This window comes from Symphalangus syndactylus, chromosome X (genome assembly GCF_028878055.3).
Source record: "Symphalangus syndactylus isolate Jambi chromosome X, NHGRI_mSymSyn1-v2.1_pri, whole genome shotgun sequence".
Classification (NCBI taxonomy): domain Eukaryota; kingdom Metazoa; phylum Chordata; class Mammalia; order Primates; family Hylobatidae; genus Symphalangus; species Symphalangus syndactylus.
This window is the reverse complement of record NC_072447.2, coordinates 38,056,090-38,077,710: the sequence shown is the minus strand read 5'-3', so window position 1 is coordinate 38,077,710 and position 21,621 is coordinate 38,056,090. Positions and strand designations below refer to the sequence as shown.

At 42.3% G+C, this 21,621-nt stretch overlaps 2 protein-coding genes across 5 annotated transcripts in view; one reads left to right on the top strand and one right to left on the bottom strand.

Moving 5' to 3' along the window:
• CXHXorf58 (chromosome X CXorf58 homolog) overlaps window positions 1-7,211 on the bottom strand; it is a 28,140-nt gene extending 20,929 nt beyond the window's left edge. The window contains 6 exon segments of the mRNA XM_055269049.2: window positions 3,328-3,354; window positions 3,356-3,440; window positions 3,863-3,957; window positions 5,672-5,694; window positions 5,697-5,770; window positions 7,096-7,211. Of these exon segments, the coding sequence (XP_055125024.1) occupies window positions 3,328-3,354; window positions 3,356-3,440; window positions 3,863-3,957; window positions 5,672-5,694; window positions 5,697-5,770; window positions 7,096-7,211 (420 nt within the window).
• A 2,623-nt stretch (window positions 7,212-9,834) lies between these two features.
• The window catches only part of APOO (apolipoprotein O), a 76,289-nt gene continuing 64,502 nt past the window's right edge, over window positions 9,835-21,621 (top strand). Inside the window, exon 1 of one of the 4 annotated variants that reach the window (XM_055269050.2) lies at window positions 9,835-10,100. In XM_055269050.2, coding sequence (XP_055125025.1) covers window positions 10,092-10,100 — 9 coding nt within the window. In that variant the 5' untranslated portion in view covers window positions 9,835-10,091. The remainder of the gene's footprint in view (window positions 10,101-21,621) is intronic. The other 3 variants (XM_055269051.2, XM_063634770.1, XM_055269052.2) reach the window with 3 other exon arrangements.

The following is a 21,621-nucleotide window of genomic DNA, read 5'->3' as shown; positions in this document are numbered from 1 at the left end:
GGAGCTGAAAAATGCAATGGACACACTGAAGAATGCATCAAAGTATCCTAACAGAGGAACTGATCATGCAGAAGAATTAGTGAGCTTGAAGATAGGCTATTTGAAAATACACAATTAGAGCAGACAAAAGAAAAAAATAAAAAAGAATGACTCATGCCTACAAGATCTAGAAAATAGCCTCAAAAGGGTGAATCTAAAAATTATTGGCCCTAAAAAGGAGGTAGAGAGATAGATCAGGGTAGAAAGTTTATTCAAAGGGATAATAGCAGAGAACTTCCCAAATTCAGAGAAAGATATCAATATCCAAGTAAAGAAGGTTACAGAATACCAAGCAGATTTAACCCAAAGACTACTTCAAGGCATTTAATAATCAAACTCCCAAAGGTCAAGGATAAAGAAAGAATCCTAAAATCAGCAAGAGAAAAGAAACAAACAACATACAAAGGAGTTCCAATACGTCTGGCAGCAGACTTCTCATTGGAAGCCTTACAGGCTAAGAGAGTGATGTAACATATTTAAAGTGCTGAAGGAAAAAAAAAAACTTTTATCCTAGAATAGTATATGCAGTGAAAATATCGTTCAAACATGAAGGAGAAATAAAGACTTTCTCAGACAAAAGCTTAGGAATTTTGTCAATAACAGACTTGTCCTACAAGAAATGCTAAAGAGAATTCTTCAGTCTGAAAGAAAAGGTCATTAATAAACAATAGGAAATCTGAAAGTACAAAATTCACTGGTAATAGTAAGTACATAGAAAAACAGAGTATTATAACATTGCAATTGTGGTATGTAAACTACTCATATCTTGAATAGAAAGACTAGAAGATTGGCCGGGCGCGGTGGCTCACGCTTGTAATCCCAGCACTTTGGGAGGCCGAGGCGGGCGGATCACGAGGTCAGGAGATCGAGACCACGGTGAAACCCCGTCTCTACTAAAAATACAAAAAAATTAGCCGGGCGTGGTGGCGGACGCCTGTAGTCCCAGCTACTCGGAGAGGCTGAGGCAGGAGAATGGCGTGAACCCGGGAGGCGGAGCTTGCAGTGAGCCGAGATTGCGCCACTGCACTCCAGCCTGGGCGACAGAGACTCCGTCTCAAAAAAAAAAAAAAATAACTACAATAACTTTTCAAGACATAGACAATACAATAAGATATTAATAGAAACAAGAAAAAGTTAAAAAGTGGGGAGATGAAGTTAAAGTGCAGAGTTTTTATTTGGTTTCTCTTTGCTTGTTTGTTTTTTTTTTGTTTGTTGATGCAATCTGTGTTAATCTGTCACCAGTTTAAAATAATGGCTTACAAGATAATGTTTGCAAGCCTCATGGTAACCTCAAATCCCAAAACATACAACAGATACACAAAAAATAAAAAGCAAGAAATTAAAACATACCACCAGAGAAAATCACCTTCACTAAAAGGAAGGCAGGAAGGAAGGAAAGAAGGAAGAGAAGACAACAAAATAACCAGAACAAGTAAGAAAATGGCAAAACTAAGTCTGTACTTCTCAGTAATAACATTCATGTAAATAGACTAAACTCTCCAATCAAAAGATATAGAGTGGCTGAATGAATTTTAAAAAAAGTGTGGTTTCGAGGTCAGGAGATTGAGACCATCCTGGCTAACACGGTGAAACCCCATCTCTACTAAAAATACAAAAAAAATTAGCTGGGCGTGGTGGCAGGAGCCTGTAGTCCCAGCTACTCGGGAGGCTGAGGCAGGAGAATGGCGTGAACCCGGGAGGCAGAGTTGCAGAGAGCCAAGATGGCGCCACTGCACTGCACTCCAGCCTGGGCGACAGAGCAAGACAACGTCTCAAAAAAAAAAAAAAAAGATAAAGTGTGGTTTATGGATCAGCGGCAGCGGCAGCATTTTAACAAGATTCCCAGGTGATTCCTATACTGTAGACACAATTTGTGGTGAATATTCATGAAACTTAAAAGTATGATGAGAGTGCCAGGCGTGGTGGCTCACGCCTGTAATCCCAGCACTTTGGGATGCCGAGGCAGGCGAATCACCTGAGGTCAGGAGTTCGAGACCAGCCTGGCCAACATGGTGAAACCCCGTCTCTACTAAAAATACAAAAATTGGCCAGGTGTGGTGGTGCATGCCTGTAATCCCAGCTACCTGGGAGGCTGAGGCAGGAGAATCACTTGAACCTGGGAGGCGGAGGTTGTGGTGAGCTGAGATCGCACCATTGCACTCCAGCCTGGGCAACAAGAGCGAAACTCTGTCTCAAAATAAATAAAGAAATAAGTATGATGAGAATTCATGGGAAAAAGGATAAATATTTTGAAAATTTTCTTTTTCATTTTTTTTTTTTTTGAGATAGAGTCTCACTCTGTTGCCCAGGCTGGGGTGCAGTGGTGCGATCTCAGCTCACTGCAACCTCTGCCTCCAGGGTTCAAGCAATTCTCCTGCCTCAGCCTCCTGAGTATCTGGGATTACAGGCATGCACCACTACGCTTGGCTAATTTTTGTATTTTTAGTAGAGACGGGGTTTCACCATGTTGGCCAGGCTGGTCTTGAACTCCTGGCCTCAGGTGATTCACCCGCCTTGGCCTCCCAAAGTGCTGGGATTACAGGCATGAGCCACCGAGGCCGGCTGAAAGTTCATTTTCAATAGCATAGTCCATTTTTTTTCTAAATGTGCTACCAGAATCAAAGAAACAATAACATTCCATTAAAACAAATAAAATGGCATTAAATTAAATGTTCTGCATAATTTAAGAGCCCTGACCAATTTTGGTCTTTTTTTTTGTTTTTTGAGACAGAGTCTCACTGTGTCGCCCAGGCTGGAGTGCAGTGGTACCATCTTGGCTCACTGCAGCCTCCACCTCCTGGGTTCAAGTGATTCTCCTGCCTCAACCTCCCGAGTAGCTGGGATTACAGGCATGTGCCACCATACCTGGCTAATTTTTGTATCTTTAGTAGAGACGGGGTTTCACCATGTTGGCCAGGCTGGTCTCAAACTCTTGACCTCAGGTGATCTGCCCGCCTCAGCCTCCCAAAGTGCTGGCATTACAGGCATGAGTCACTGCGCCTGGCCTAGTCTATTATTAACAAATCAAAATTTTAATACAAAAAAATGGATGGATATTTTCTAGAGCCTTAATTAAGTAATTCACTCCAAATTTTTTTTTTTTTTTTTTTTTAAGCTAGTAAGTGGAGACACTTTGAAACATGGTGCTTAAAAAAAACACACACACTACCTACCTGGTGGGCTGTTTCATGGTGAAATAACTTATTCTGTATAATTTGAATGCAATTCAGATACTACATAGATGTTAAGAAGCTAAATTAACATAAAATATACATCATGAAACGTCACCTTACTTGACGGCATTAATACATTTTTTTCCACTAAAATACTTGTAACCACGGCCATCAGTATGAAGAAAAATTTTAAACACGATGAAAGGTGGAAACGTTTCACCTCTAAATCTGAAATAAAGATAAAAATTTAGTTATTTGGCATCAGGTTTTGGGCTCAGTTGCTTTTCCCCCTTATACTTAAGATAATTCATATAGTTTCTTGCATACAGGGTAAAGGCTATGTCAGAGCATATAAAGAACTGGTAATGAAATGGATCACATAGGATGTAAGACCCACACTTTGGTGTACTCACAACTATTCTCATACCTGTGTAAGACTGAATACAGAATGGGAGATGAGAGCTACTCTCGTGGCAACTTTTAGCCACAGAGTCATGCCTCGGTTTCTTCACATAACAAATGTAAATAAGGATAACACATTTACTTGATAATTAAGTTCTGAGAAGTTATGAGAATTAAAAAAATCCATATCTAAGATTTCCTCGTATTAACTAAGTACTACTTGAAATAAATCAGCATAGATACATTACCTGAATCTAATTTTACACTGCACGGTAGGATCCTTAATAAGCTTAGCCTCTAAGGGGGCCACTTTCTTCAGTATTTCATGTGTCACACAGAATTCCTGAAATAGAGGACAGTGCTGCAAAAGGAAAGCAGTATCCCACCCAGACACAATTTATGGACTATAACAGAGGCAACGTGGTAAAGTGAACAGTACACTGGACTTGGAGTTCTGAAGGGGTGGGTTTTTGTTTTGGCACCTCCACTTACCATCTGTGTAGCCTTGAGCCAGTTACTTAATCATTTTGGCCTCCAACTTTGGGTATCTGTCCCTTTTAGAGATCAAAGGCACTATTATTTCCCTATGACAGCACTTTTCACAATATATTATAATTACTTATCAACTTGCCTGTGCCCCCTACTAGACTGTAAGCTTCATGAAGGTAGGGATGGTAGCTTTTCTCTTTACCACTATATTCCTAGCATCTAATACAGTGCCTGGAACACAGCAGATGCTTAAGAAGTATTTGTTGAATGAATCACTGTAAGATGAGGATGATAATAGTAATAAGTTACTAGCTTTTAAGCACCTTTTGTGTACCATATACTACTATGTTAGGTGCCTTATATACATTAGCTCATTTAATCCTTACACCAGCAACACTATGAGAATTTTTTGTTTGTTTTGAGACGGAGTCTCACTCTGTCGCCCAGGCTGGAGTGCAGTGGTGCGATCTCGGCTCACTGCAACCTCGGCCTCCCAGGTTCAAGTGATTCTCCTGCCTCAGCCTCCCCAGTAGCTGGGACTACAGGCACCTGCCACCGCACCCAGCTAATTTTGTATTTTTTTAGTAGAGACGGGGTTTCACCATATTGGCCAGGCTGGCCTCGAACTCCTGACCTTGTGAGCCGCACACCTTGGCCTCCCAAAGTGCTGGGATTACAGGTGTGAGCCACCACTCAGGCTGCAGTGCAATGGCATGATCTCGGCTCACCGCAACCTCCACCTCCTGGGTTCAAGTGATTCTCCTGCCTCAGCCTCCTGAGTAGCTGGGATTACAGGCATGTGCCACCATGCCCGGCTAATTTGTATTTTTAATAGAGATGGTTTCTTCATGTTGGTCGGGCTGGTCTCGAGCTCCCGACTTCAGGTGATCCGCCCGCCTCAGCCTCCCAAAGTGCTGGGATTACAAGCGTGAGCCACGGCACCTGGCCCATTATGAGAATATTATGACGCCTATTTTACAGATGAGAAGGCTGAGGCTCAGGGAATTTTTGTAATTTATAAAAAGGCATACAGGTAGTAAATGGGGAAGCCAGGATTCATTTAGTTCTGTTTGACTCCAAAGTCCCAACTCTTTCCCCTAAACAACCCCAACCAACCCCTTTATGCCTATGATAATCACATAAAAATGTACACTAAAGGGCTTTTAGGCTGGGCACTGTGGCTCACGCCTATAATCCTGGCACTTTGGGAGGCCAAAGCGGGACGATCACCTGAGGTCAACAGTTCGAGACCAACCTGGTCAACATGGTGAAACCCCATCTCTATTAAAAATACAAAAATTAGCCAGGCATGGTGGCAGGCGCCTGTAGTCCCAGCTACTTGGGAGGCTGAAGCAGAAGAATCGCTCGAACCTGGGAGGCAGAGGTTACAGTGAGCCAAGATCATGCCACTGCACTCCAGCCTGGGTGAAAGAGCAAGACTCCCTCTCAAAAAAAAAAAAAAAAAAAAAAAGAGGAGATAAAGAAGGTTATCTATTCGATCTTTAATTAATAGATCTTTTAGCTTGATAATTAAATCCATCAGAGAAAAAAAAAAGCAAAATACATACCGCTGCACAAATTGCATGTTTAGGAGTCGAAATATCATTTTGTTTGTATGAGATAACCAAGCCCTCTGTATTATTTGAGCTGAAATGTCTTTAAGCATTCTGAGAGAAAAAAAGAGGTTAATATTTATAGTTTTCATTTTCCTAAAACCTTAGAGAACTATCAATTTATGCTTCCTCCTCCTGTACCTCCCCATCCCCCACTTGAAGACTGACCTAATGAGGAACATTTGGATGTGGTAATTGGAAGTGGTCATTTGCAGAATCTACTCAGAATGAGGATATGAAATACTTGAGGAGATTTCCCTTGAGATTAAAAAAAAAGTCCTGGCTAAAACTTTATCAACAAAAGACATATAAAATATAAATATATCATTAAGAGGCATGTATATTATAAATAAAAAGTGTGAGGAGACAAACTTACTTCCCAAAAGCATTCACGACCTAAAATGAAACGTCCAACTAGTTCAAGTGCTATGAAAACGGAATGAGGAATAGTCAAAGTTACAGGAGGCCCAGTTCTCTTCTGGGGGTGGATGACTATGCCCTAGAAAAAGAAACTTCCTTCTCTGATCTTTGCTTGAACCAGGCTCATCCAGGTCAAGTCAGAATTATTCTACTTTTGATCATATCCCAGCACTGGCAGATTGTAGGGGTCTCCTCCTTCATACCTTCTCACCCCATCATTACCCCTTACAGTGCTATGTACAAAGACAGGTACTCCTGCATAATGCTACCCATTGGCTGGCAAAATGCAGGCTACAAGATATAAAGAAGAAAAGGCTAGGCCAGGCGCAGTGACTCACGCCTGTAATCCCAGCACTTTGGGAGGCCGAGGCGGGCGGGATCACCTGAGGCCAGGAGATCGAGACCAGCCTGGCCAATATGGTGAAACTCCGTCTCTACTGAAAATATAAAAATTAGCCAGGCGTGGTGGTGCACGCCTGTAATCCCAGCTACTCGGAAGGCTGAGGCAGGAGAATCGCTTGAACCCGGGAGACAGAGGTTGCAGCGAGCCGAGATCGCACCACTGCACTCCAGCCTGCGTGGCAGAGTAAGACTCTGTCTCAAAAAAAAAAAAAAAAAAGAAAGGAAAAAGCCTGAAGTATGGAAACAAACCTTTGAATCCTATCTGATGCCATTTATTAGCTGATAACTTTCTGCTAGCCACTTACCTTCTCCCGGTTGCTACTACTTCATTTATAAAATGTAAAAATTGTTTCACAAAGTTGTATCAGGATCAAGTAGATGTGTGTTAATATGCTTTGTAAATTAGAAAATGCAATTATAATTATTCAATTTGAAAGTAATTTTAAAACACAAAATCTTTGATTTACAAAACAAGAAGCATTTGAAGTTATCTGAATAAGTACTGTTTGGAAACTGTACAGTTGTGGAAGATAACACAAGGCAAAACAGGTACTTACGATAGTAATGATCTTGCATTTGGTGCATTTGCGAAATGTACCCTGCGAACTTTTTGTAAGGATCTTGTACCTGATTTCAGAATACCTTTACCTGGTACATTTGAGGAACGATTCATTTTCCCTCCAATGAAGTAAACTGAAAGTACATAAATTAACCCTTTGAGGTCATAATTTATACTATTACACTGTTTGGACAAGACTCAAGTGCCATGATTGTTATACTAATTCTGAATCTTTTAAAAAGGAAGGCCTTGTGGATCTCTTAAAGTTGCTTACAGTTTACATTCTTTATGTACTAAAAATATTATATGGTATATGGAAAAGACAAGTAAATCTATCCATAGCCTTCTAACTGGTCTGTCTCCAGTCTTTTTCTCCTCTTATTCATCTTCCACACTACACCTGGAGTTAACTTTTTAACTCAATAATTCAATCTCGTCACTCTCCAGCTGTCTACCAACAAGCTCATTGAGGGCAGGAGGCATCTTGTTAACTACGGAGTCCTCAGTGCCTAGCACAGTGGGGAGTTTTTACATGTTTGTCTAAAAACGTTTTGTTCCAGTTTTATCATCAATAGCAGTGAGACTTTGGGCAAGTCACTTAACCTCTCAGTGGTTCAGTTCCCTCCTTGGTAAAGTGAGAGAGTATACACTAAATTTCTGATTCCACCTCCAACTTTCTATTCTTTAAAGCAACCGATTTGGATGCAGTAACACTCCAATTTGGACGCAGCTCCCAAATTCTTTTTTTTTTTTTTTTTTTTTTTTTGAGACGGAGTCTCGCTCTGTCACCAAGGCTGGAGTGCAGTGGCGCGATCTCGGCTCACTGCAAGCTCTGCCTCCTGGGTTCACGCCATTCTCCTGCCTCAGCCTCTCGGAGTAACTGGGACTACAGGCGCCCGCCACCACGCCCGGCTAATTTTTTTTGTATTTTTAGTAGAGACGGGGTTTCACCGTGGTCTCGATCTCCTGATCTCGTGATCCGCCCGCCTCGGCCTCCCAAAGTACTGGGATTACAAGCGTGAGCCACCGCGCCCGGCCCCAAATTCTTACTCACTGCTTGGTCTCTGTTACTAAACCAGGGGCTCTTTATCATTTCTTTTGGTGCCATGGGCCCCTATGGACAGATCTCTTCTAAGAATTGGTTTTAAAACGCATAACATAAAATACATAGGATTACAAAGTGCTCCAATTATATCGAAATCATCAAAATATTTTTTTAAAACAAAATTATAGTAAATGTGTCTTCTTAATGCATTAAATGAGCTCTAATAACTACTGTATTTTTGAATTAGTAATGAGCATAAATATTTCAAGATCCCTGACATGACTGCAATGTAACATGAAAATATCTGTGCTTTCCATTGATGACAAAGTCATCAATGCTAATACTACTATGGCTTGTTATCTACACTATAATTGAAAGAAACAAAGTTCAGTTAGAGGTTAGTGAAAATGAAGTTGTCATTTTTTTCCCCCATACAAGTTCACATACCCCCTGAATTAAGAACTTCTGCCCTAATTTATCAATATGTTTCACACTTTTATGTATGTGTGATGTTACACTGCTGATGCAGAGAGCCTTCTGAGTCTATTCAATATTTCTCCTTGGGGATGCCTTGGAATATACAATCCTCTTAAGAAAGAGAATAGCAGCCCTTAACATCTGGGAGCTGGCTGGCAGTCACAGTTGGGCCTTGGTGTTACCACTGCTTCCTAACAACACCCGATCGAGAGCAAAGCTCCTGCTTCCTTGAACTCGCCCCAAAATCACCGAACCAAAGCCCAAATCCTATAATAAATCTAACTCTTTTACTGAAATATGTCACTGTGTTCCTACATGTGCGTTCTCCTTGCAGCAATGAGAAACCCAATTTCTTCAACTACAGGTGTGCCCCTAGTGGTCTTTGGCCGGAGGGCAGTGGCACGTCACTGTACAAATTCTAAATTTTTCCAGATGCTCGCCTGGATGGGGCTTACACTTTTTATAGGATTAGGGCAGAAATACAGAATGAAATAGGAAATACATCCTCATTATGAGACAGTGCAACAATTGTTTTGGCTAGAACACAGGTTTCAAAGGCAGACTAATGGGTTTGGATCCTAGCTTCCCACTTTCTGTGTGGTCTTGTACAAATTACTTCTACGTGCCTCAGTTTCTTCATCTATGTATTGGGAATAATAATCATGCCCACCTACTTCCGTCGTTGGAAAGATTAGATAAATGTGAATAAAGAACTTAGATCAGGGCTGCGCATATCAAAGTGCTGTATCAGTGCTTGTTTACTCTTGTTAATAAGATAATTATTGCCATTATCATTTACTTCTACAAGTATTAAGGGACAAACTGATTCCCAGAGAGGAGGCTTACCGCTTGTTTCTTAAAGGGAAAAAATAAGGTCAGAGCCTTTTCCGATTAAACGACACAGCATATTAGTTTAAATTTAAAACCTGAGAAACCTCCAGTCCACGGTTAAAACCTTTCGTAAGGTAAATCCAGGACGCCAACCGGCGGCTTCCGGCTGCGAGGCTTTCGAAGCCGCCCGGGGCCCTCCAAGCGCCCCCTCCCGGCAGCCTCTGCTCACAGAAATCCCAGTACACGCCGCTGGGCGCCCAGTCGCCGCTGCAAAGACAGTTTCCCAGAGCCGCGCGTCGCCAGGCACCTCCCTCCTCGCGCCTCCGCGTACCGCCCACACAGAGCAGGCGCTTTCTTGCCGCCTAGCAACCGCCGGTGCAGGGGCGGAGCCTCCTGGAGGGCGGGGTTTGCGTTCACCCGCCGCCCGGGCGCGACGCGCTGCGGCTCAGCGACGCGGCTTCTAGAACGGGGTGATTGAAGTAAACCTTCGCCGCACCGAGTTTGCAGTACGGCCGTCACCAGCACCGCTGCCTGCTTGCGGTTGGAGAAATCAAGGCCCTACCGGGCCTCCGTAGTCACCTCTCTATAGTGGGCGTGGCCGAGGCCGGGGTGACCCTGCCGGAGCCACCGCTGCCAGCGACATGTTCAAGGTGAGAGCGTGGAGTCGGGTCACAGCTGTCACCGCCCCCTCCCGGCCGCCCGAGCCCTCCCCGTGCTCTCTTGGGGCCTCTCTGTAGGCCAGGCCCGGCTCACCTCGAGGCTTTTCCCGCCACTGGGCCGGCTGCGTCCCAGCCCCGGGGTTCATTCACTGGTCTACTGGGGATGAGCGGCTGCGGGGCGGAGGCAGGAGACCCCCGGATGGGTGGGGGCGGCCCTTTGGGTTGTGCTTTCGTGAATTAAACACTTTGAAAATTTAAAGTGCCTTCCCCCAAAGTACCCATGCCCTCGGCTAGTACCCTCTTGGGATCGTGGGTAGGGTGAGGCCAGCTCAGGGCACTGTGGGGTTCGCGGCTTTAGTTGCCTGGCAGGGTTAGGTTTCAGAACCTGATGTGTGGATGGGGGAGGGTCATTTTAGGAGAAGCTGTGCAGGGTATGGGGGTGGCTGGGGTGGGATGGCTGGGTGACGAGGGAAGCTGGAGCTTTGCTCCACTCCTCAGGGAACATTATTTAATACGGACCAGTGGACCCCCTTCCCTGCGTTTTGTGAACTCGTGTCCTTTGGAAAAAAATCGACTTTTACAATGAAGACTTAATTTCGGAAATCTACACTTTAGCATGAAGCCATTATTCTACTTTTTAAAAAGTAAATTATATGTATTTTGTCATAAAAAATCACAGGCTACCAGAAATTAATCTACAAAATTGAGTCTTCAAGAAGCATAGTACCCATAAAATAGTGCTAATGAAATCTCAGAATTGTACTATTCATTTAAAAGTTTTATTGAGCTCTGCAATGTGCTTTGGGTACGTTAATAAAGGCTGTAAAATCAGAACATGCATTCTGCCGTCTAGTCCTGGCATTGCCACTTTCTAGCTGTGTGACCTTGGGCAAGTCACTTACCTTCTCTATGCCTGTATTCCTTTGGTGAAATTGGGGTAATAACATCTACCTCATAGGGTTGTTATAAGGAGTAAGTTGGTATGTGTAAAGCACTTGGAAAAGGCCTAGTATTTGCTCTTACTCTTTTTTCGGGCAGCTCACAGTTTAGTCAGGAAGACAGATCCTATAATCAACATTCATTTGATAAATTTGTGTGTTAAACACCTGTTAATGTGCTAGGAGCTCAGCTCCATTTCAGGGTTACAACAAGGAAAGATATGCTGTGGCCAGTTTAACTATATGTTTACCAACAATGTAGTAAAAAGGAGAGCAGGATCCACTTGGCTTAACCAGGGGTTCCTAACCTGGGGCCCTCAGCTCCTCAAAGGATCTGCACATAGATTTCAGGGGATCCCTGAACTTATGGGGAAAAAACATAACTATTTTTAGCAATCTCCAATTGGAATTGAGCACTTCCTTTAGTTACACATATGGGTGATGTCTCAGTTATCTATTGTTGGGTAACAAATCACTGCAAACCAGTGCCTTAAAACAAGAATTGTTTCTCAAAATCTGTGGGTTGGCTGGGCAGTTCTGCTGGTGGCTTGACTGAAAGTTGGCTTCACTCCCATGTCTGGGGGGCTTGGTGCCCCTCCATGTGCCTAGGTTGGACTTCCTCACTTGGTTACTGACTTCCAAGAGGGCAAGTCCCAAGGCACAAACACAGCATCATGTTTGCTGATGTCAAAACAAGTCCCGTAGCCAAGTCCAGAGTTGATATGATGGGGAACTACACAAGGTCATAGATACGAGTTGGTGCACTTCGCTGGGGGCCATTCATTTTACAAGCTCCTACTGTAACAAATCACAGTAGTATTAGCAGCACCTGTTACCAGTAGAAGTCAGTACCAGCACAAGTCACAGACATTTTCATATTACATTACAGTTGTTGCAGATGTCAGAATATCATTTATGCTCATTACTACTTCAGAATTATGGTAGTTATAAGACTCACTGCTAGATCTTTTTGTTTAGTGGGCTAGTAAAGAAGCACATACTGCTTATATCAGATATTTGAGTTAAAAAAATAAGATTATTTCAATATAGTTGGCACTTTTTTGTACGCAATTAGAAGCATTATTTTGAGAAGGAGTCTAAGACTCACTGACGGCCAAAGAGGTCCATGGCACAAAAAAAGGTAAAGAACCCCTGGGGACTTCAGAGAAGGCTTCACAGACGGGACACTTAAATGTAGTTTTGAGACAGGTAGGAGTTCTTCAGGTAAATGAGCTGGGGAACATCAGTGGTATTCCATTGGGGGAAGTGCTGGAAGCTCAGTTTTGATGAGCTGAGATGATGATGATGATTATTATTATTGTTATCATTATTATTTTTTTCAGACAGAGTCTGGCCCTGTTGCCCGGGCTGGAGTGCAGTGGTGTGATCTTGGCTCACTGCAGCCTCCGCCTCCTGGGTTCAAGTGATTCTCCTGCCTCAGCCTCTGAGTAGCTAGGATTACAGGCGCCCGCCACCACACCCAGCTAATTTTTTTGTATTTTTAGTAAAGACGGAGTTTCATCATGTGTTGGCCAGGCTGGTCTCGAACTCCTGACCTCATGATTCGCCTGCCTTGGCCTCCCAAAGTGCTGGGATTACAGGTGTGATCCACTGCGCCTGACCGAACTGAGATTATTTCAGGTGAAATGTACTTTGGGTAGAAAAGATCACAACAAACCTTGGAGGACACCAAAATGTAGGAGTAGGCAGAGGAAAGGGGGAGGCCAGACTTGAGAAGTAGAAGTAGGAGCAGAAAAGAGGGATGTTTAGAAAATCGAGGGAGAAAAGTTTCAAGGAGAAATGGCTATGTTAGGATGCTTTCAGCTGGGAAAACCCAGTTGCTTAAATAGTAAGGAAGATTCTCTCACAAAGTCCAGAGGAAGAATGGATTCCAGGCTCTGATTCAGTTGGTCAACAGTGTCAGGCCAGGCGCGGTGGCTCACGCCTGTAATCCCAGCACTTCGGGAGGCCGAGGCAGGTGGATCACGAGGTCAGGAGATCGAGACCATCCTGGCTAACATGGTGAAACTCTGTCTCTACTAAAAATACAAAAAACTAGCCAGGTGTGGTGGTGGGCGCCTGTAGTCCCAGCTACTCGGGAGGCTGAGGCAGGAGAATGGCGAGAACCCAGGAGGTGGAGCTTGCAGTGAGCTGAGATCGCGCCACTGAACTCCAGCCTGGGAGACAGCGAGACTCCGTCCCAAAAACAAAAAACAAAAAACAAAAAACACCAGTGTCATCAGGGACCCAACTCTTCTTGGCTTTCCACAGTCAGACAGTCAGGTTGGTTTCCTTTAGGGTTGCAAGATGACCACTGATAACATACACACTTTCTCATTCTCTAGAGCAAGAGGAGGAGAGAGAAAAAACTCCCACACTTGGTCCTTCAGTCTGATTGGACCAACTTAGGTCAGTTTTCTGACCCTATAACAGTTGTCAGAGGAATGCCATGATCTGATTGGCTTAGAGTAAACAGGATCAACCCAGGGTGGCGTCACTTAATCACAGGGGAGAGGAATGCATTCATGAACACAATAGAGTTCTTTTAGGAAGGAAGAGGGAGAATAGAGACTGGATATGCAACCAACAATGTCCATGACGGAGATATAAGCTAGATGAGATGTGAGTTAGTTACGTATCATGAGTTGTGTTCATTGATTTGGGCACTTTGGAAAGCTTTCATGATCCTTATACTTTAGGTTTACTGATGGAAATGAAGGGTAGATTAACCTGGGTTGGTGACTGAGGGCTAAGGAAATGGACACTATGATGGTTGATAAGCTTGACTGTCAAGGGAAGCAGAGAGAATTTGGTAACTAGAAGGATATGTTCAGTCAAGATTCTAGAGAGAATACCTCAGCTTTGCAAGGGAGAGATATTCCCACCCGAGAGATGGAAGGAAAAGAAAGGTGCGAGGGATTGTAGACTAGTGGTTCTCCATAGAATGGTACGACTCTACAGAATGGTACGTTTTGGAAACTTGTGGGGTTGTTCTTTTTTTCTTTTTTTTTTTTTAACTTTGCAAAAATTATAACTGAAAATGGGGTTGTTCTTTATGTCTTTAGTTGTGTTGAACATTTACATACTGAAATATAATTCACATAAATCTTTCCTTTTTATTCGCCTTTATGCTACCATCATAGTATACTGATTTACTTTTTGGACTTACGCATGTAACTTAGTGATGAATTTTATTTCAGGATACCAAAAGAGTGTCACAAAATATTTGTCATAAAATGGTGACGTTAGGTCTAGTAGTTGAGAACCAGTGCTTGTCAAACTTTAATGGGCATGTGACTCTTGTTAAAATGGATTCCAATTCAGTAGGTCTGGGATGCGGCCTCAAATTCTCCATTTTTTTTTTTTCGAGATGGAGTCTCGCTCTATCACGCAGGCTTGAGCACAGTGGCGCAGTTTCTGCTCACTGCAACCTCCGCTTCCTGGGTTCAAGCAATTCCCCTGCCTCAGCCTCCTGAGTAGCTGGGATTGACAGGTGCGCGCCACCATGCCCGGCTAATTTTTTGTATTTTTAGTAGAGACGGGGCTTCACCATGCTGGCCAGGCCGGTCTCAAACTCCTGACCTTGTGATCCGCCCACCTCGGCCTCCTGAAGTGCTGGGATTACAGGCGTGAGCCGCCACACCCGGCCAGATTCTCCATTTTTTAACTAGCTCCGGGTTCTGTAGTTTTCGTTGATCCCCTTTGAATAGCAAGTATCGAAGCAAATCAGTAAATGAATGGTTCTTGTGTTTTCGAGATGGATGGTCTTATGAATGTGGTGGGATTTGGGAGAGGCACTGACCAAGGAATAAAAAGATAGGCCAGACCCTTTGAGGGCTCTGCTGAGAGCACTCCTCCTGCATGTGTTGTGCAGAGTGGGGATGGAGTAAATGGTAGGATTGATCGGAGTTTGGGAGTTAAGAGCTTGGGTTAACTAGAACTGGAGGGCAAAGGAGTTAATAGTATAGGTGTTGGTAGTAAAAGTACAGTGGTAGTAAAAGTGCAATGTGTCTGACTGGTTATGTGCATATTAAGTACACATTGTACTTAAAATATATACTATGTTTTGATATAGTTATTCATCTTCAGGTCACTAGGGGGCATTGGTGGATTAAAAAACACATTTGAAAAGCTGCCCAGTATTTGCATTCCATTGTAGGAAGCAGCTTTTCCTTGTGCTGCTGCAGGAAGTTTGAATATTGGGTACATATACCCAGATTCACATTATTAGATTTCCTTCATTACCCAGATTTTATTCTAGTCCAACTATGGACTGGACATCTTGCTGGACCCTGGTGGGTACAAGTGAAAAGACCCAGTTCTTATCTAGGAGAGAGGTCCCAAATCTGGCCACACGTCAGAATTATTCAAGGAGACGGTTTCCAAGCCCCTGCCCATGGTTCTGACTGACTTTTTAGGTGGAGTCCAGGAATTGCTAGTTTTGAAAAAGCCCCCCAAGGTGATTATGAAACTTTCATTTCAGAAGCTCACAATGCAGTTACCAGCACAGACATTAAAGGTCCGTTACGATGCAGTGGGTCTCAACCTTGACTGCATGTTAGAGCCACCCGGGGAGCTTTTAAAAGTCCCGAAGCCCAGTCTGGAACCTATACCAATGACATCAAGAATCTCCAGGGGGTAGGATTAGGCATCTAGTTTTTGGAGCAAGCAGCCAGCCTTGAGAACTACTGACTTAGAGGGAAGAGCAACAGCAGGGGGCATCAGAAGGCTTTATAGAGAAGAAATGCCTATGCTGACCTTTGGAGCTAGGCAGACAAGGTTGAAAGGGCCTTCCAAACAGAGAAGAAAAGCACATGCAAGGACACAGAAGTGTGAGAGAGTTCAGAACAGTGTTAAGACCTTGGGCTTCACCGTGTGCCTTGTGAGAGATACTAAAGTTTTCTGTAGCTGCTTCCTCATTTGTAAAACAAGGATGAGATGCTTACCAACCTCAAATTATTGTGTGGATTAAATTCATTCCTACCCAAAGCTTAGAACAGTGCTTGGCCCAAAGTAAGGGCTCAAGAAATGTGAGCTGTTACTTTTAGTTGGCATCTTGTAAGATGGCATCTTGTAACTACCTGTGTTATGGTGGTGCACGGTCTTGGGGCTCTCCAAAAGTATTTTTTATTTCAAAACTTGGCAGTCAGTTGGATGTGGTAGATGAGGGAGAAGGATAAATTAAGGATTCTGCCCAGGCTTTTGACTTCTGACTGTGGGAACTATTCATTGAGGTGGGAACTATTCATTGAGGTGGGAAAGTGGAAGAAGGTTGAATTTGGTTTGAGGGGGAGGTAATGGTTTGGTTTTGAACAGGTTGGGCTTGCTGAAATATCTGGGCATTGGGAGGGGGAAATCAGTTGATGTAGAACACCAGGGTATGGACTTTTCCTGCCACAGACGTGGACTGGAAATTGGGAAATCATCAGCTGCTAACTGAAGCCTCCAGGGCAAGAAGGTGGCCTAGTGAAAACTGGTCTGTGTCACTTCCTTCCTCAAGGACAAATAACGTGACCTGTACTCAGAGCTCACCACACCAAGGAGCCTGAGTGAACATGTCCATGGCTATATGGCGTTATTACCTTACACATTCTTTGTGGCTTAGTGTAATACTTACATTGCCTGTCTTCCTGAAATTAATTTTCTTACCATGTTACTAGTATGTTACTAGAACTGCAGGGAGAATTTAACAATGCTAAATGGAAAAGGAAAATCATCTGTAAATTGGAAGAGTAATGTAACTTTTATACTTGAGCATTATTTTAAAAGCCACAGACTTGGAAAGATAATGAAGGTTTTTCTTCCCTAACAGTTTAAGCATCTTCAAGGGAATTCTTCTTGAGGAATTATAGTAACTATGTTTTTACTCACATACATACATTTTTTATGTGCAGAATCAGTTGGTTGTTTCTTTTTCCTTTCTTACCTTTCAAAGAAGTTAGACAGTGGATCACAGAGACGAAGAAAAAACTGCTCTGTAGCTCTGGATGCAATCTTTTCAGCCTCAGGTTCTAGTTGTGTTTCTGGCTGAGCGACCTTGTTGAGACTTCTTTTTTTCTTTTTTTTTTTTTTTGAGCCGGAGTCTTGTCCTGTCACCCAGGCTGGAGTGCAGTGGCACGGTCTTGGCTCTCCGCACCCTCCGCCTCCTGGGTTCAAGCCATTCTCCTCCCTTAGCGTCCCAAGTAGCTGGGGGTATAGGCATGCGCCACCATGCCTGGCTAGTTTTTGTATTTTTGTTAGAGACTGAGTTTCACCATGTTGGCCAGACTGGTCTTGAACTCCTGACCTTAAGTGATCTGCCCTCCTCGGCCTCCCAAAGTGCTGGGATTACAGGCATGAGCCACCATGCCCGGCCAGTTGAGATTTCTTAATCTCTCAGCGTCCTCTGATCATGATCCTGTGGGGATAGTAGTATGTCCCTCTGTATCTCACAGGATTGTTGGGAGATTCAAATGAGATAATATGTGAAAAGAACCGTGAACTACAAAGCACTGTATCAGTGTAAGGTGTTTTCTGTTCCTGTTGTATCACATTTGTCCACTTGGGTTATTTCACTTCTCATTTGGAAATGAATTCTGCTCAGGACACTGTAGCATTCTTTTATCTACTTCTGAAATGCAGATAGCCTCACAGTTGTAACTAACACTGGAAGAGGAGAAAGAAGTAAAATGATACATTAAAAGAATGGAGAGATTAGAGACACAGTGGAGGAGAAAAGCAGATAATGTACCAGGCATTTATGATAAATGAATTGATTACCCCATGAGGCCTGTTGATATTTGTAGATTTTTATGATGTAAAGGTTTAATTTATAATCTGTATGTATATGTGTTCTACACCCATGTCCTTTCCAGGCTAGACTGGAACTTCTTAGAGGCTAGGAAATGAACTTTCATATTTGTTTGTATTGTACATTTAAAATTAGATATATAAATGCAAGTTATTAGGTGTGTAATCTCAATCGCAAAGATACCTGTTTCAAAAAGTTTAGACTTGACTTATTTTTAATATGACAAGAAAGTACTAAAAGATCTTTAAAATAAAGGAATTGAAAGAGTGTATCAGTTGATTTTCCCCAATAATGCTTAAGTGGAATTTTACAGTTACTTCATACAGCATAAAACTTTATATATTTTCAGGGACAAAAAAATCCTAGTCTAAAGATATATTTTAGAATTTGGAAGTTATTTATTTTTCAGTTTTGCTGAGTTTTTCCTAATTTTTGCATGGCCTCATGCCAGTTTTGTTAGAAAATTTAATCAATGCCAATTTCTTAATGTGGTAGGTTTTTAAACTTATTTTCAGTGTTCACTAAAACTTGGAGAAGCAGGAATGTAGGGCAAGGGTCATAGAGTTTTCAGTATGCTGAAAGCCTGTAACTTTGATTGTTAAGCTATATTTTCCTGATACAGCTTTATGCATTATGGATAGTATAGTTGAATTTTAAGTGAATATTGTTTTAAAGGCACTTTAAGTACAGTTATCCTTTGTCTTCCTATTTCTGGCTGTTTGAAGCAATGCAGCGTGTTTTATTCAAAGCCCACACTGGCTCCTGCTTAAGGACTTCTTTGTTTGGTTCCATGAGGATGAGGAGCCCCCTCTGTGGGAGCTAGAGATAGATCCGCAAGCGCATGTTCATTGCCTTAGTGTGGAGGAATTCCCAGTAGTTTCTTTTTTCAGATATTCCTGAAAAGAAGTCTATTCCTTCTTCTGAACAGTCTTTTAAAATAGGATATATGAAACTAACTAATAAAGGTTCTTTTTTCTTTTCCCCCATTCCACAAACTTCAGTCCTTGTGAACTAGCCCGTTTTTCTTTGTGCTTGCTGAAAATGAGTCTCCTCTCCTATTAGAGGTGCTGATTCATGTGACGTGGGTTAGACTGGTGAGTGAGTAAGTAAGCAAAAAGTGATTATGAGGGCTCCAAGAAGTTTCCTACATTGTCTGTTGATGGTTTACCTCACTTGGCAGATAGAACTGAGCCTGTTTGTGGAGTCACACCATTTGGGAGTCCTGTTAAAGTTGCTGGGTATAGTCCAAACATTTACTTTCCTTGTTTTTGTTCCTTATTTTTGCACAGATTTTCATTATGAGGTCAGATGGTCATCAACCGAATTGAGTCTTATACATGATTTTTTTTTTTCAAAAAAGGCTTACAGTTTTCCTTAAAGAAGAAAAAACGCACATGAATAACTGAGATGAAGTCTAAGGCAGTTTTCATTAGTGAGTTTAGAGTTCTCTGTGCACATGGTGGTCTGTTAAGATATGAAATCTGGGTCTAGGCCCGACGTGGTGGCTCACGCCTGTAATCCCAGCACTTTGGGAGGCTGAGGCAGGAGAATTCCTTGAGTCCAGGAGTTTGAGACCAGCCTGGGCAACATGGTGAAACCCTGTCTCTACAAAAAATGCAAAAATTAGGCAGGTGTGGTGGTGCCTGCCTGTAGTCCCAGCTACTCGAGAGGCTGAGATGGGAGGATCACTTGAGCCCAGGAGGTTGAGGCTGCATTGAGCTGTGATTGTGCCACTGCATTCCAGCCTGAGTGACAGAAGGCGACCCTATCTCAAAAAAAAAAGAGATATGAAACCCATGTCTAGATAGATTTTTTTTTTTGAGACAGAGCCATGTGTCTAGATAGAAACCTGTGTGTAGATAGATTTTTTTTTTTTGAGACAGAGCCATGTGTCTAGATAGAAACCTGTGTGTAGATAGATTTTTTTTTTTTTTGAGACAGAGCCATGTGTCTAGATAGAAACCTGTGTCTAGATAGATTTTTTTTTTTTTTTTTTTTGAGACAGAATCATGCTCTGTCGCCCAGGCTGGAGTGCAGTGACACAATCTTAGCTCACTGCAACCTCCACCTCCCAGGCTCAAGTGATCCTCCTGCCTCAACCTCCTGGGTAGCTGGGACTATGGGCACGTGCCACCATGCCCAGATAATTTTTTGTATTTTTTGTAGAGAGGGGGTTTCACCTTTAGCCTGTTGCCCAGGCTGGTCTTGAACTCCTGGGCTCAAAGGATCCGCCCACCTCGGCCTCCCAAAGTGCTGGGATTACAGGCATGAGCCAGCATGCCCTGCCCAGATAGATTTTACTTTGACAGAATAGCTCTCCTATTAAATGATGTACATTTTATTAGTTGCTTGAAAACACAGATGCATTTGAAAAGCTAAACTTGAAGTAAATGTTCCCCTACGATTTTTTCCTCCCTATATTTCCTTAATTCAGAAAAGATTGAGTGGATCCCAGGATGCCATTCTAATAGAGAAAAAAACATATATATATAGGAGTCTTAAGTAGCAGTAAATTTCTGTCTGGATGAGGAAGTTCAAAATAAATTCTGGACTTGATAAATTACATATTATCTGTGTTCCAAGTCTTTAAAACCAGTATAGCCCAACTGGATGACTCAAAACCTGCCTAAATGAACAATTATCTCACTCTTTGGCCCTGAGGTTTTCTTCCTGTTTATCACACAAGTTTATTATTTTTCTACATGAATTTTATAAAATCTAATCGCTATTTTTAAAGAGTAGAAAATGAAACAATTGCAGATGAGACATTTTGTTTGCTTTGCTGACCTAATTTTGTGGTGAATTCTACCCTCCAAAGATAAAACAGAACTTGGTTTTCTGTGAGAAAAAGATAATATTAGTCTTGAAAACAGCCTCATTTTTTTCTCTGCTTATCTCTTTAGATTGTAGTCTGTTTACAGTGGATGAGAAAGAACTAGGAAATACCAATTACTGTACTACAGAACTAAAGAATTAAAAATTTCTCATAAAATAGTTCTATGTTTGTCATATTAGGAAGAGTTTTTTTAATGTTGTTTAAAGTCTAAACTTTACTGGGCATGGTGGTTCACACCTGTAATCCCAGCGCTTTGGGAGGCCAAGGAAGGAGGATTGCTTGAGGCCGGGAGTTCGAGACCAGCCTGGGAAACATAGTGAGACTCCATCTCTACCAAAAAAAAAAATAGCTGAGTGTGCTCCATCGCACCCATAGTCCTAGGTACTTGGGAGGCTGAAGCAGAAGGATTAGGTGAGCCCGGGAGTTCAAGGCCACAGTGAGCTATGATTGTACCACTGCACTCCAGCCTGAGTGACAAAGGGAGATAAATTCTTGGCTTTATATCCTCCTTTGCTGTGAAACAGATCAAAATGATTGTGGGTTTTATTGTTATTGTTAAAGTATGAGTGCTCCCAAATTTTACATTCAAATGAATGCATCAAAACAGTCATTTTGAGAGGATAGATTTAATTATACTATCATTATATTTATTCCAAAAATTCTATCACTGATCAAAACATTTTTACTCTTCCTCATTTGGAATTATCTTCAAACTTTGTGGCAAACTCTTTATAATATCCTCAGGAGCTAGCCATTTTTGTTCTTTGCATGTTAAAAAACAAATCAATTTTTTTTTGTAAAAACTTCAGGAAACACAGATAAGAATTACCTTTAATATCACCACCTATAGACAACCACTGTTAACATCATATTTTTTTTTTTTGAGATGGAGTCTTACTCTGTTGCCCAGGCTGGAGTGCAATGGCACGATCTCAGCTCACTGCAACC